Source organism: Heterodontus francisci, chromosome 14 (genome assembly GCF_036365525.1).
Source record: "Heterodontus francisci isolate sHetFra1 chromosome 14, sHetFra1.hap1, whole genome shotgun sequence".
Classification (NCBI taxonomy): Eukaryota; Metazoa; Chordata; class Chondrichthyes; order Heterodontiformes; family Heterodontidae; genus Heterodontus; species Heterodontus francisci.
The window spans coordinates 42,825,290-42,842,290 of record NC_090384.1 but is presented as its reverse complement, the minus strand read 5'-3'; the positions used below and the strand labels follow the sequence as shown (position 1 = coordinate 42,842,290).

Sequence of the window (17,001 nt, the reverse complement as noted above, 5' to 3'; positions counted from 1 at the left end):
GATGTCTGCTGTACTGTGTCCATGTTTCTGGCACATATGGGAGGGAAGGTAACACTGCGGCCCTGTAGACCATGAGCTTGGTGCCAAGTTTGAGGTCTTTGTCATCAAACACTTTTCCTCAGGCGACCGAAGGCTGCGCTGGCACACTGGAAGTGATGCTGAGTTTCATCATCGATATCTGCCCTTGCTGAGAGGAGGGTCCCAAGGTATGAGGTGATCCACATTGTCCAATGGTTCGCCGTGGATTTTGATAGTCTGGGAACAGTTTTGCGCTGCGGGAGCAGGCTGGTAGAGGACCTTTGTCTTCCAGATGTTTAGCTTGAGGCCTATTCTTTCATACACCTCTGTGAATGTATCAACGAGGATTTGAAGCTCAGCCTTTGAGTGTGCACATGTACAAGCATCATCAGGATACTGCAGCTCGATGACAGAGGTTGGAGTGGCCTTGGTTCTGGACTGGAGGAGACTTACATTAAATAGTTTCCCACTTGTCCTGTAGAGTAGACCTACTCCTGCAGGGAGCTTCAAGGAGGTAAGATGGAGTGTTGCGGCAAGGAAGATGGAACAAAGTATTGGTGCGATGACACTGCCTTGCTTGACCCCAGTTTACACTCTGATTAGGTCAGTGGCAGATCCATTGGCAAGGATTATAGCTTGCAAGTCATTGTGCGGCAGGTGGAGGATGCTGACGAGTTTCTCTGGGCAGCAAAATTTGAGGAGGATGTTCCATAATCCCTCCCAGTTGATAGACTCGAAGGTCTTTGTGAGGTAAAAGAAGGCCATGTATAAAGTTTGCTGCTGCTCCCTACATTTTTCTTGGTGTTGTCTTGCTGTGAAGATCATGTCCACTGTGCCTCTTGATGGATGGAATCCACATTGCCTGTAATTATTTCAATGTGGAATAGTCAGTTTAAATTAGCACATTTGAGTGGTCACTTGGGTGAGATACAAGAGGGCAGGCAGCAACCATGAAACCCTTCTGCAGCAAGAGACGACATCTTCAAGAAAGGGGAGAAAAGCAAGAGAAAGAAAACAATTCTCTTGATTTGCAACTTTAATAGTGCCCTGATAGGGTGGGGTCAACTAAGTTCAACCTGTCAACAAGCTGGAAGTCCTTTGAAAGTTTTCAAAAGCAAGCACAGCGGCACAGTGGTTAGCACCGCAGCCTCACAGCACCAGGGACCCGGGTTCAATTCTGGGTACTTCCTGTGCGAAGTTTGCAAGTTCTCCCTGTGACCGCGTGGGTTTTCGCCGGGTGCTCCGGTTTCCTCCCGCAGCCAAAGACTTGCAGGTGATAGGTAAATTGGCTGTTGTAAATTTCCCCTAGTGTAGGTAGGGAATATGGGATTACTGTAGGGTTAGTATAAATGGGTGGTTGTTGGTCGGCACAGACTCGGTGGGCCAAAGGGCCTGTTTCAGTGCTGTATCTCTTTAAAAAAAAGCAAAAGCTGGAGGAAGAGACCAGACAGAAGGGCAAGATTCCATCAAAATTTACAGCATAGAAACAGGCCATTTGACCCAACAGGCCTATGTCTGTGTTTATGCTGCACATGAGCCCACTCCCACCTTACTTCATGTCACCCCAGCAACATATCCTTCTAGTGATTTATCTCTTATGTTCTCATGTAGCTTCTCCTAGGTGAATCTATGCTATTCGTCTCAACGACTCCATGCGGTCATGAATTCCAGATCCTCACCACTTTGAGTAAAGAAGTTTCTCCTGAATTTCTTATTGGATAAGTTAGTGAATATCTTACATTTATGGCCCCTAGTTTTAGACTCCCCCACAAGTGGCAACGTTTTCTCTATGTCTATTCTGTCAAATCGTTCATAATTTTAAGCACCTCTCAGTTCACTGCTCAGTTTTTTTCTAAGGAAAAGAGCCCCAGCCTGTTCAATCTTTGACAGTTGCTTCCTCTCGGTTCTGGTATCAGTCTTGTAAATCAATTTTGTACTTTTCTAGTGCTTCTATATCCTTTTTGTAATATGGAGACTAGAATTGTGCACAAGTGTGATCTGACCAAGGTCCTCTATAACTTCTGCTTTTGAATTCTATTCTAGAAATGAACCCCCCGTGTTTTGTTTGTACTTTATGGCTTTGTTAACATGTGTAGTTACTTATAATGACTTGTGAATCTGTAACCTAGTTTCTTTTGCACCTCTACTCCTATCGAGACTCTATTTTCCACCAATAAGGTGACATCCTTATTCCTCCTTCCAACATGCATCACCTCACACTTGTCTATGTTTGAAATTCATTTGTCATTTACATGCCCATTCTGCAAGTTTGTTAATGACATCTTGTAGTCTGTTGCAGTCTCAGTATTGACTATACTCCCTAATTTGATGTCATCTGCAAATTTTGATATTGTACTTCTGATTCTGAGTCCAAATCAAAATGGTGAATAATTGTGGTCCAGCACCAATTCCTGTGAAACACTGTTTCCCTGCCTTCCACCAGTCTGAGTAGCTTGCTTTAATCCCTACACTCTGTTTTCTGTTTTGTAGCCAGTTTGCTATCCATCCTGGTTGATTGTTACTGGTCGATGCTTTTGAAAAGCTGCTGACACTCCTGCTGTACATTATAACAAACCTGCTTATTCTTTTTCTTGGAATTAAGGCTAATTTTTCATACCAAGCTTATGTTGGATTTGATAGTGGTGATTTGATAAATTACACCTTGATTGGCTACTAATGCTGTGGAGGATGAATTCCTGGAGTGTGTACAAGATGGGTTTCTGGAGCAGTACATTGAAGAACCAACTAGGGATCGGGCTATTTTAGATTTCGTATTATGTAGTGAGAAAGGGCGAATTAACAACCTTGCTATAAAGGAGCCATCAGGAAATAGTGACCACAATTGTTAAATTCCAGAAAGCTTGTTATGGAACAATAATGCTGGAGCTTATATTTACTCAGTTTCACATTTATTGTGCAAAGCAAAAGGATTACAAACGTATAGCACCTCACTCAAAACCTCTCCCAGTCCCAGTGAGTGTCTGCTTATAAGTGCTCAACTAAAACCTCAATTAATGCCCTTCACCTGCATATAATCAAACAATTGCCACACAATTAACAGATTCCCTTCTTTCTTTTATAATATAACTTAGATTAACATGCTCGAACAACATTTCAAAAGACGTTCCATATTATGCACAAAGTATGAACATGCTCAAAGAATATTTCAAAATAAATCAAAATAAATTCCATATTGGGTACAAAGTTTTTTTGTACATTGTGAGACACCCCTCCTCTAGCACCTCTAACAGTTTCTTTGTACTCACATTTCTTTTTGTGAAACAATCGGATAGCTGATGACTTGCATCTACCCATTTGAGTTTGGAGATTTCCTTTCTCTCCAGCATTTATTTCAATCCAACAAGGTCAATACATAGTATTTTCTCACTCAGACATTTTGTAGAGTGTACATTGTCCCACAAAGAATGATTATCCACATAATATTCAATCCTATCTTCAGGATGTCCCTTGTTCAGAATTTCACCCAAAATATTTGACAAATAGAACCCCATGTCCACTGCCTCCACAAGACCCAGTGTTTCTGCAGCTAAAGTGCTTTTAACAACCTGTTTTATTTTCTTAGCCTCCCAAGCTAAAGGACAACATTTCCCATTTTCACCAATCAGAAATATTATGAAGACAGCTGTACTTGAATACCCATCAGCAAGATTGCATGTGAAGCATCACTAAAAATTATTAGCTTCATGTCCTTTGGGTCACCTAAGGATGGGAACTTCAGTACAATTTCTTCAGATTTTGTTTTTTCAATGTTTTATTTGTCCTTAAAACATTCTTAACTTTTGGATGTTTCATCATTGTGCTTAACTCCAGCACATCAAAACTAGCATTAGGCCTAGTCTGAGAGTACAACCAGTTTAATTGACTCACCAGGGTTCACAATTGCTCAATCTCTGCTTTAGATAGATCAAATTTCTGTGATGACCTATTATGATTAACTGGGATGGGAGTAACACTCGCTAAATAGAATTGTTGATTCAAACTTCTTCCAGACTTAGTCTGCTTAATATCTAAACCAATATATTTAAAGGCCCCACAAGGCTGACACCCAATCTTAAATTCTTCACTAATCTTATTCATATATTACTCAAATTCTGCAGCACCACCCCATAAGAAATCAACGTGCATCATGAAGATGCCTGAAAGTTTCTCTTTATGATACCAGTGCAACAGTGCAGGATCTGCTTTTAGTTGAACACAACCAATTTTCAACAAAACAGGTCGAGAAATACCACACCCTGGAAGCATCATTAAGGCCATAGACGCATTTGTTCAGTTTCCATAATTTTCCTTCTGTATCTGCTGCCTCTTTAGGTGGTTTCAGATTCACTTCTCTCTGAAAAGTATCACCTTGCAGAAATGCAGCTTTTGTCAATGGATCTACATTCCCATGAATGTGGCCAAAAGAGCCAAAAGAAATTTCAAGATTACTTTTCCAGCTGTGGGAGAGTCCACTCTAGCATCGGCATCCCCCAAATCGGTCTTCAAAACCCCTCGCAACTAACCTTGCTTTAGCTTTATAAGTTCCATCGGGAAGGGCTTTTTTAGTACAAATCCATCTATGTGACCAGGCCGGCTGTCCCCTATCTAGTACCTCAGAATAGACTCTAAACTCTCTTCAACTCTCTAATTCCTTATGTTTTGCTTCTCTTATTAGTTTATCTTCAAGTTTATTGGCAGCCACTGAAGCTTCACCATCATGAGGATTTCTGCTTCTAGTTCTATTCCGAGACTGCCCTCTAGCCTTCGTTTCATTGTGGAATCTCTTCATACTACGGCCTCTGTTAGCACTTTGATGTCTTTCGGAACTACTGCTAGAAGATCTCCCTCGCCCTTTATTGGAGGTTCTTTCTCCAATACGTGATCGCTTCCTTACGCAAGTCACTTCCTGACCGACTATCAAAACGTGCACTGTGCTTTCTTACCCTCCACTCTTTCACCCCACTCTGCCAGTCCATGGATCTGGCTTCTTGGCCATCATCGTGAACATTTAACCAATATTTGAACTTGCCTGTAGATTTTCCTGCACACCCCACAATTGTCGCATCCCTCTATTTATCAGACCCCTCTGGAATAATGTCACCCGAGTACCTACTCGAGGCAATTGGCCTTTGGATGTGATAGCTCTTTCCTGAGCATCATGATTGGTTACATTACTATCTAACTTTTGATCTACTGGTGCCTCAGGACCTTCATCACAAAACACATGAGCATAGAAACACAAACATAGAAAATAGGAGCAGGAGTAGGCCATTCAGCCCTGCTCCGCCATTCAAAAAAGATCATGGCTGATCGTCTAATTCAGTACCCTGTTGCCGCTTTCTCCCCATATCCCTTTGGCATTAATATATCTATCTCCTTCTTGAATATATTTAATGACTTGGCCTCCACTGCCTTCTGCGGTAGGGAATTCCACAGGTTCACCAATCTCTGAGTGAAGAAATTTCTCCTCATCTCAGTTCTAAATGGCATACCCCGTATCCTGAGACTGTGACCCCTGGTTCTGGACTCCCCAGCCATTGGGAACATCCTCCCTGCATCTAGCCTGTCTAGTCCTGTTAGAATTTTATAGGTTTCTATGAGATCCCCTCTCATTCTTCTAAACTCTAGTGAATATAGGCCTAGTCGACCCAATCTCTCCTCATACGTCAATCCTGCCATCCCAGAAATCAGCCTAGTAAATCTTCTTTGCACTCCCTCCATGGCAAGAACATCCTTCCTCAGATAAGGAGACCAAAACGGCACACAATATTTCAGATGTGGTCTCACCAAGGCTCTGTATAACTGCAGTAAGACATCCTTGCTCCTGTACTCAAATCCTCTTGCAATGAAGGCCAACATACCATTCGCCTTCCTAACCGCTTGCGGAACCTGACTGCAAGCTTTCAGCGACTAGTGTACAAGGACACCATGGTCTTGTTGTCCCTCCTTTCCCAATCTATCACCATTCAGATAATAATCTGCCTTTCTGTTTTTACAACCAAAGTGGATAACCTCACATTTATCCACATTATACTGCATCTGCCATGCATTTGCCCACTCACCCAACTTGTCCAAATCACATTGGAGCCTCTTTGCATCCTCCTCACAGCTCACATTCCCCCCCCCCCCCCCCCCCGCCACAGCTTTGTGTCATCTGCAAACTTGCAAATGTTACATTTAGTTCCCTCACCCAAGTCATTGATATATATTGTGAATAGCTGGGGCCCAAGCACTGATCCCTGTGGTACCCCACTAGTCACTGCCTGCCACCCAGAAAAAGACCCGTTTATCCTACTCTCTGTTTCCTGTCTGTCAACCAATTCTCAGTCCATGCCAGTATATTACCCCCAATCCCATTAATTTCCCTAGCACTATTTTTTTTACTAATACTGATTTCCTTCAGCTGCTCCCTCTCATTAGACCCTTGGTTCCTGAACATTTCTGGGAGGTTATTTGTGTACTCCTTTGTGAAGACAGAACCAAAGTATGTGTTTAATTGTTCTGCCATTTCTTTGTTCCCCATTCTAATTTCGCCCGTCTCTGACTGTAATTGAGGTACAAGGTGCCTCGGGTCCCTCTATCAGCTGCTCAGATTCTGAGATTTTGTAATTGAGATTTTGTATTTTGTAATCAACCCCGATTAATCATGAAAAATGAACCATTTTTGATTTCCATGCTTGATAACTACCGTCTTACCATCCCGACCGATTACCTTAACAGGGCCTTTCCATTCCCTATGTCCCTCTCTTTTATAAGAGACCAAATGTCCTGAACTAAATTCTGCCTCAGATGGCTTTATACGATGGCTCAGAGCTCTGGAATTTTCTCAGTGACCTCAGTCTTGATGAAAGCCCATCTCCCTGCATGTAAAGCATTCAAATGTGTGGAAAAAAATGGAACTAATTACAGTACCTTCTCGAGCAGGAGGACTGTCGCACAGTACAGGAGGCAATTTGGGATTCCGCCCATTGACCAATTGATGGGGACTATATCCTCCAAACATCTGAAGCGAATTCTTCACATGAACTGCCTATGCCAGGGCAGTTGTCAACTTGCAGTTTGGCTGGTCAGCTAAGATTTTATGTAACATTTCATCAGCCACTGCATGATTCCTTTCACAATGCCTATTGCTGAAAGGACTTTCAACTGCAGTATTCATAACCGTAATGTTCATGTTTTCACACATATGCCTGAACTCATCATTAGCAAATTCCCCTCCATTATCAGTCAGAAACTTAGCTGGTGCCCCAAGCCTAGTCCCTATCTATTTCTCCATAATTTTGTCTATAATCACTCTTTTGTCCTTACTATTTATAATTGTAAAAAGACTAAATCTAGTTGCTAGGTGTATAAAATGCAGAATGAAAATATTCTTGTCTTGGTTCCATACCTTTAAATCCATGGCAACTACCTCATTAAAGTCACAGGCTAATGGAAGGCTGGCGATAGGACGTGATGGTGTCCTCCGACACTTTTTACAAATTTCACACTTTTCACTAATCTCTTCTATTATCCTTGTATACTCTTTATCAATCACACCTGCATCTTTTAGTAGGGTTTTTAATCTCTGACAAGAAGGGTGAGCAAATTGCCTGTGCAACTTTAACACAATTTGCCTTTTGTCTCTGATTCGTTACACCTGATGCCATCAATACTTCTCTAACACTCTGATGAGAAATATCAGGTTTTGTTAAGGGGATACAATAATGACCTGACTGGGTAAATTGCAAATTCACTGGCTTCTCCAAAGCAATTACCTTATCATGTTCCATATCAAGTTTTATCTGTGCCTTTTTCATTGAAGGCTTACTCAAGAGTAAAGTTTCTTACTGGAGACTACATCAGTACTGATAAAGTGGCTTACCCCAGCTATTTCACATGGGATTACAACGCTCTTCGGTGACTTCAATGTGTTGTCATCACCAAACCTAAAGCTGGTACTACTTTTATACTCCTTAACCTTGCGTCGATGCTCACTACTAAGTGAATCCAGATGACACTGTAACCAATCAGTTCTACATACTGTCGATGTACATGCACTATCCAGTACCGCACAGTTGAACGAATCCGCAAACAACGCATTCATCACAGGACTAAAACTTCTTGTGATTAGTACAATTCCTTCAGATCCATCAGTATCTTCTTCTCTGCACCATGTGTTATTTCGAAGACTCTGCCCCTCCACTTAGGACAGTTCATTGCATAATAATACTTTGGGCCACATCTGAAGCACCTATTCCTGTGCCTTGGGCATTCCTGGGATTCATTCGCCTTTAATTGCTGTTCCAACCCTGTCTTCTGCTGTAATATTCAGACCTGCTAAAGGTGCTTTCATCCTCATTCCTCCTGTCTTTAACTCTTCCATTGTACTTAGGCCTGCTTCCAGTCTTGGATTATTTCAAAGTCTTGTAAACATTGAGTCCTCCATTCTTTGTGTCACCACAGAATGTCTCACTTGTTCTACCAGGACTGCAGGAAATGACTATTTCCCCAGGAATTTTTTAAGGCCACGGAAATTTGGTCCAACAGGGAGTCTTTGTCCAAGAACCAAACCGCAGTTAGAAACAGGAGCCTGTCCATATGCGACACTAGCACAATCTACAGTTTAAAAGCTAGCACTGAACCAGGGATCTCCAAATTGAATTTCCTTAATCTTTTATACAGTCTGTTAAAGTCCATGATATATTCCACCATTGAATAACCATCTATTTTCCGAAATCTATCAAAGTCTGACCATGCCTCATATGCATTCAATAGGTCATCTTTCTTGTAAATTTCATCCAAGAATTCGATCAGAAGATCCAACCCTTCATCAGTATCCAACTGACGAGCATCCAGTTCAGGAAACACTTTACTTATGATGTTACTTTTGGTAGGAAGTGACAATGCCAAAGCCATACCTTGTTTCCTTTTTGGTACAAATGTAACCCGTATCCACAAATCCTCTTCATTCTTCCACTGGTCATATGGTTCAGACTCCAAAAACACTGAAGGGTAATCATACCCTGACAATTTGAACTTGCTTCCTGCTATATTTATCACAATAGCCCTTGAGACTTTAGTTTTCTAGAGTCATAGAGTTGTACAGCATAGAAACAGGCCTTTCGGCCCACCGCGTCCATGCCGACCATAATGCCTATCTATACTAATCCCACCTGCCTGCATTAATTCCATATCCTTCTATGCCTTGCTCATTCAAGTACCTGTCCAGATGCCTCTTAAATGTCGCTACTGTTCCTGCCTCCACCACCTCCTCAGGCAGCTCATTTCAGATACCCACTATTCTCTGTGTGAAAAATTTACCCCTTTGATTCCCTATAAACCTCCTCCCTCTCACCTTAAATCAATGCCCTCTAGTTTTAGTCACCCCTACCATGGGAAACAGATTCTGGCTATCTACCCTATCTATGCCTCTCATAATTTTATATACCTCTATCATGTCCCCTCTCAGCCTCTTTCGCTCTCAGGAAAACAGACCCAGCCTATCCAATCTCTCTTTATAACTCAAGCCCTCCAAACCAGGCAACATCCTTGTGAATCTTTTCTGCACCCCCTCTAGCTTAATCACATCTTTCCTGTAGTGCGGCGACCAGAACTGCACACAGTACTCCAAATGCGGCCTAACCAATGTTATTTACAACTGTAACATGACGTCCCAACTCTTGTACTCAATGCCTTGGCTGATGAAGGCAAGTATGCCATATGCCTTCTTCACCACCCTGTCTACCTGTGTTGCCACTTTCAGGGAACTATGTACTTGCACCCCAAGGTCTCTCTGCTCAACAACACTCCCCAGGGCCCTGCCATCACTGTATATGTCCTGGCCTGGTTTAACTTCCCAAAATGCATCACTTCACACTTGTCTGCGTTAAATTCCATTTGCCGCTCCCTCGCCCACTTTCCCAGTTGATCTATAGCCTGTTGTAACCTTAGATAACCTTCTTCACTGTCCACTATACCACCAATTTTGGTGTCATCTGCAAACTTACTAATCATGCCCCTTACATTCACATCCAAGTCATTAATATATATGACAAACAACAGAGGGCCCAGCACCGATCCCTGCGGCACACCATTGGTCACCAGCCTCCAATCTGAAAAACAACCCTCCACTACCACCCTCTGCCTCCTATCACCAAGCCAATTTTGTATCCAATTTGCTAGCTCACCCTGGATCCCATGTGTTCGAACCCTCTGGACCAGCCTACCAGGCAGGACCTTGTCAAAGGCCTTGCTAAAGTCCATGTAGACAATGTCCATCGCCCTGCCCTCGTTAATCCTCTTGGTCACCTACTCGAAATACTCAATCAAATTCATGAGACATGATTTCCCACGCACAAAGCCATGCTGACTATCCCTAATCAGACCATGCCTTTCCAGATGCATATAAATCCTGTCTCTCAGAATCCCTTCCAATAACTTTCCCACCACTGATGTAAGGCTCACCGACCTGTAGTTCCCTGGCTTATCCCTGCTGCCCTTCTTAAATAAAGGCACAACATTAGCTATCCTCCAGTCTTCTGGTATCTCACCCGTGGCTAACGATGATACAAAGATCTCTGCCAGGGCCCCAGCAATCTCCTCCTTTGCTTCCCATAGCATCCTAGGATACACCTGGTCAGACCCTGGGGATTTATCCACCTTAATGCGCTTCAAAACCTCCAACACCTCCTCCTTTGTAATGTTGATTTGCTCCAGGATATCGGTGTTCCCTCCCTTGAACTCACTAGCTTCCATGACCTTCTTCACAGTAAATACGGACGAGAAATATTCATTTCAGACCTCGCCCATTTCCCGTGGCTCCACACATAGATTGCCACACTGATCCTTAAGGGGACCTACTCTGTCCCTACCTACCCTTTTACTCTTAATATACTTATAGAATCTTTTAGGATTTTCCTTTATCTTATCTGCCAGGGAAATCTCATGGCCCCTTTTCGCCCTCCTAATTTCCTTCTTAAGTGTAGTCCTACATCCCCTATACTCCTCGAGGGACTTGCTCGATCCCAGCTGCCTCTACCTGACATATGCCTCCTTCTTCGTCCTGACCAGACCCTCAATATCCCTCGTCAACCAAGGTTCCCTAAACTTGCCAGCCTTGCCCTTTCATCTAACAGGAACATGCCGGCCCTGACTTCCTACCTCACTTTTAAAAGCCTCTCACTTGCCAGACGTCCCTTTATCTGTAAACAGCCTCTCCCATTCAACTTTTGAGAGTTCCTGTCTGATGCCATCAAAATTAGCCTTCCCCCAATTTAGGGCTTCAACCTGAGGACCAGTCCTATCCTTTTCCATAACTATCTTGAAACTAATAGAGTTCTGGTCACTGGTCCCAAAGTGCTCCCCCACTGACACATCAACCACCTACCCATCCTCATTTCCTAAGAGGAGGTCGAGTGTAGCCCCTTCTCTAGTAGGGCCATCCACATACTGCTTCAGAAAACTATCCTGGACACACTTAACAAATTCTTCCCCATCTGATCCCTTGGCACTAAGGCAGTCCCAGTCACTATTAGGGAAATTAAAATCACCTACTGTTACAACCCTATAATTCCTACACCTATCTGTGCTTTCCCTACATATATGCTCCTCCACTTCCCTCTGACTATTGGGGGGCCTATAGTTTAATCCCATCAAAGTGAACACCCCTTATTTCTAAGTTCTACCCATATGGCCTCGCTGGACATTCCCCCCAGATATCCTCTCTTAAGTACTGCTGTGATGTCCTCCCTAATCAATAGAGCAACTCCCCCTCCTGTCTTACCTCCACCTCTGTCATACCGGAAGGATCAGTACCCCGGAACATTGAGCTGCCAGTCCTGTCCATCCTCAACCATGTTTCCGTAATAGCTATAATATCACAATCCCATGTGCCGATCCATGCTCTGAGTTCATCTGCCTTACCAGTAAGGCTTCTTGCATTAAAGTAAATGCAGTTTAGCCTACCAGACCTTCCACGCTCCCTGTCCTGCCCCTGCCCGGCCTGCCTACTGGACTTGCTTGCTTTAACCTCTACATTTGCCTCAACTATCTCATCGGAGACCACTACTTTGGGTCCCACCCCCCTGCAAGACTAGTTTAAACCCGCCTGAGTAGTACTAGCAAACCTCCCTGCAAGGATATTGGTCCCCCTCCAGTTTAGATTCAACCTGTCCTTCTTGTACAGGTCACCCCTGCACCGGAAGAGATCCCAAAAAAAAAATCCCCCCCAAAATTTCCTATTTTCCAACCTTCAACTTAAGGCAATCATCCTTCTGCTACCATGTTAAATTCCAGAAAGCTTGTTACGGAAAGATAATGCTGGAGCTCATATTTACTCAGTTTCACTTTTATTTTGCAGAATAAAAGGATTACAAACATGTAGCTCCTCACTCAAAACCTCTCCCAGTTCCAGTGAATGTCTGCTGATAAGTGCTCAACTAAAACCCCAATTAACACCCTTCACCTGCATATAATCAAATCATTGCCACACAATTAACAACAATATGATAGAATTCTATATTAAGTATGAAAGAGATATATTTTATTCTGAAACTAGGGTCTTAAATCTGAATTAAAAAAAACTATGAGGGCATGAAGGTCCAGTTGACTTTGGTGGATTGGGAAAATACATTAAAAGATTTGATGGTCGACGGACAGTGGCTAGTATTTAAAGAAGTATTACATGGTCTACAACAAATATACATTCCTCTCAGACACAAAAACCCAACAGGAAAGATGAATCAACTGTGGCTAACAAAAGAAGTTAAGGATTTAATTAGGTCAAAGGAAGTGGCTTATAAGGTTGCCAGAAAAAGTGGTAAGCCCGAGGATTGGGAGCAATTTAGAGTCCAACAAGGGAGGACCAAGAAACTGATAAAGAAAGGGAAAAGGGATTATGAATCTAAGATAGCTAGAAACATAAAGGAAGACTGTAAAAGCTCCTTTAGGTATGTGGAAAAAAACGATTAGCAAGGACGAATGTGGGTCCATTGCAGCTGGAGACAGGAGAGTTTGTGGTGGAGAATGAGGAAATGGTGGAGAGACTAAACAATTACTTTGTGTCTGTCTTCACAGAGGAAGACACAGAAAATCTCCCAGAAATACTAGGGAACCAATGAACTTGCAATAATGATGAACTGAGAGTAATTAGTATCAATAAAGATGTAGTACTCGAAAAATTAATTGGATTGAAAGTTGATAAATCCCCTGGACCAGATGAGCTACATTCCAGAGTATTGAAGGAGGTGGCTATAGAGATAGTGGATGCATTGGTGGTTATCTTTCAAAATTCTATAGATTCTGGAAGGGTTTCTGCAGACTGGAAAGTAGCAAATGTAACCTCACTGTTTAAGAAGGGAGCGAGAGAGAAAACTGAGAACTACAGACCTGTTAGTTTGACGTCAGTAGTATGGAAAATGTTGGAATCTATTATAAAGGTTGAGATGAGTGGACACTTGGAAATAATGATACGATTGGGCAGAGTCAACATGGATTTGTGAAAGGGAAATCATGTTTGACAAACCTGTTGGAGTTTTTGAGGATGTTACTTGTATGTTACAAGAAAAAGGAGAACCAGTATGTGGTGTATTTGTATTTTCAGAAGGCTTTTGATAAGATCCCCCACAGGAGGTTAGTGAACAAAATTAGAGCACATGGAATTGGGGTAATATACTGCAATGGATTGAGAAGTGATTAACAGACAGAAAGCATAGAGAAGGAATAAATGGGTCGTTCTCAGGACAGCAGGCTGTTACTAGTGGGGTACCGCAAGGATCAGTGCTTGGGCCACAACTGTTTACAATCTATATAAATGATTTGGATATGGGGATCAATTGTAACATTTCCAAATTTGCGGATGACACAAAACTAGGAAGGAGTGTAAGTTGTGAGGAGGTTGCAAGGAGACTTCAAGGAGATTTGGACAGGCCAAGTGAATGGGCAAGAACATGGCAGATGTAATATAATGTGAATAATTGTGAAGTGATCCACTTTGGTAGAAAAAACAAAAAGGCACAGTATGTCTTAAATGGTGAGAGGTTTGGAAGTGTTGATGTCCAAAGAGATGTGGGTGTCCTTGTTCATGAGTCACTAAAAGCTAGTATGCAGGTGCAGCAAACAATTAAGAAGGCAAATAACATATTGGCCTTCATTGTAAGAGGATTTCAGTACAGGAGTAAAGATGTATTCTTTCAATTGTATAAAGTATTGGTGATACCACACCTGGAGTATTGTGTATAATTTTGGTCTCCTTATCTAAGGAAGGATATACTTGCCATAGAGGGAGTGCAACTGAGGTTCACCAGACTAATCCCTTGGATGGCAGGATTATTTTATGGGGCGAGATTGCAGAAACTGGGCCTGTATTCTCTAGAGTTTCAAAGAATGAGAGGTGGTCTCATTGAAACTTACAAAATTCTTACAGGGTGTGACGGTGGATGTGGATAGAATGTTTCCTTTGGCTGGTGAGTTTAGAACAAGTTGACACTGTCTCAGAATGAGGGGTAGGCCATTTAATACTGAGATGAGGAGGAATTTCTTTACTCAGAGGGTGGTGAATCTGTGGAATTCTGTACCCCAAAGGGCTGTGGAAGCTCAATCATTGAGCATGTTCAAGACAGAAATCGATAGATTACTGAATACTAATGACATCAAGGGATATGGGGATAGTGGGCGTAGAGGTAGATGATCAGCCATGATCTGTTTGAATGGCGGAGCAGGCTCGACGGGCTGAATGGCCTGCTCCTGCTCCTATTTCCTATGATCCTATGATTGATCAGTGACCAGTAATCAGGAGCACACCTGTGATACTAAGTTTCCATTTAACAAATATAGAGAAGGCAAAGTATGTCAGAGCTGCAGTCTGATTGGTTATAGGCTTCAGAACATTGTACAGTATTATCCCAGACTCTAACACTAATGTTTTGTCCCTAGTATTTGTCGAAGAGGCTGGGAATGGATACGGTCATGTTTGGTTATCTACAGACAACGTTTGCTGTTATCCAGCTCCTGGGAGGACCACTATTTGGCAGGTAAATGACTTGGGCCAGGAAATAGGATGATTGGATTCACCAGGATTGAACTTCTGTGAAACTTTCTTTTTTTGTTAGGGAACTCCTCTGCACAATGAACCCTGACCCTCATAGGACTACTGTTCATTAACCCCGTCTGTGTGCCTTAACCGTGAACCACACAGACCTCCGCTACATAGCGTGCCTCAACCCTGGAACTTATGGGCTCCTCAGTGTTAACCCTGATGATGTGTCTAAACTTGAAGACTTGTGGCATCACTTTAGCCTGTCAAAATTTCAGGCTACCTTTCCTTTTCCTTGGCAATTCGCCAATATTCTGTCCCTTTCATCCTTCCAACTATTGCTCTATTGCCTGTGTATTGGTACTTTCTAAGGTTATGGAAGTTGCTGTTAACTGTCAAGTTATATATTAGTTTGGAATTTCTGGCCAAATCTATGATCAGCAGTATTATGTTTGATGCTTCTGTTCTTGCTTACGACGTACATATCTGGATCTCTGCTTTTGGATTCAATTGTCATCCCCTTGGATATCTGTAAAACATTCGGCATCTTAAACCTTCAAATGGGTTTCTACCCTTTAGTCTTCAACCAAAATTATATTCATGGCCATCTAGTTTCCTCTCACATTCTGCTATATGTTGATGGCTCACCTTGAGATAATATTTCTAATAATACAACGTTCTCTCCACTTTTCTTCCTCACCTTGTCCACTCATTATCCAACCCTATAAAGTATTTCTTTTAAATTAAGATTGTTCACAGAATGTGGGCAGTGGTGGCAAGGCTGAATATATTGCCATCATTAATTACCTGAGAAGATGGGTCTTATTGAAGTGCTACAGTCCTTTTGTGCTTCTACAGTGGTTTAGGTAAGGAAATCCCCCATTTTACTGATGATCCCATCTAGGTTCAGAAAACTTTTTTCAGAACACTTGCCTTCCATGCAGGCAACTTTCATTCCTCTTGCAGCCTAATGATTGAATTGCTAAATGCCAGTGACCTTCATTGAGGCAATAAAAACCTTCTTTCTTCAAATTCAGTGACAGTTTCCTTCATATCATTTATCATTCTAACCAACAGCTCTCATCACTTAACTTTGATAGCTTCACCATTAATTATCTTCATTTATTTTCCTTCTAAGCTTCAGTACCTTTTCTGATCTCAAATGGAACTCCTAAACCCTGACCCCATCCAAGAAAATTGGTTTCCTAATTTATGCTAAAACTTCTATTCTTTCAACAATTCCTAATTCATTGTAATGCCCTAGTCTATCCAAGATTTGAAGAGTTTGCACATATCAGGGAAGACTCTTCTGCTACTTTCTTCATACTCCTCGCTAGGAGTCATAAAATAGGCGGTGGTTTTATGTTTTTTTTTCTCACTTTCAGTATTTTTTGTATGCCATTATGATATATACCACTATGGGCAGTGTTCTCCAAACATTCTTCTTTTCATCCTAAGCTCCAAATTTGTTATCTTCTTCCTTACATGCTCCTGTGTTTAAATCAAGACTTAGTGCACAATGTAATTTATTTATTTCCAGAACTTCAAAACTATGAAACTTTTATCTCTGCTATTCTTCCCATCCTCTAAAATCTACAGGATTTGGAGTCTCACAGGCATTACTTCCTGATTTATGTCATCTTCTCCCCTTCTCTTTTAAATCTTGATTATGTTTTGAATTATGGATCTTGGCTCTTCTCCCAAGTTTCTGAAAAATAAAAATTACCTCTTGGCATTGTGCCTTAATACTGAATCTCCCAGATTTGCTCTCTGTTAATCTGGCAATTTGCCTTAGCAGAAGCATCAGAACATCACAGTCTCACTGCCCAATGTGACTTTTCTGGTTGTCACTGCAGTGAGTGGGAACAGTTTTTAACAGGCATGCAGCTGAGTATTATTACTAAAGTCAGCTACACAAGAACACAAGAAATAGGAGCAGAAGGAGACCATATGGCCCATCGAGCCTACTC

The 17,001-nt window shown here is 42.1% G+C and overlaps 1 protein-coding gene across 3 annotated transcripts in view; it reads left to right on the top strand.

Annotated features, from left to right (window-relative positions):
* slc22a18 (solute carrier family 22 member 18) overlaps positions 1–17,001 on the top strand; it is a 157,947-nt gene that overhangs the window by 41,399 nt on the left and 99,547 nt on the right. For all 3 annotated transcript variants that reach the window (XM_068046084.1, XM_068046082.1, XM_068046083.1), the window contains one exon: positions 14,932–15,029. In XM_068046084.1, coding sequence (XP_067902185.1) covers positions 14,953–15,029 — 77 coding nt within the window. In that variant the 5' untranslated portion in view covers positions 14,932–14,952. The remainder of the gene's footprint in view (positions 1–14,931; positions 15,030–17,001) is intronic.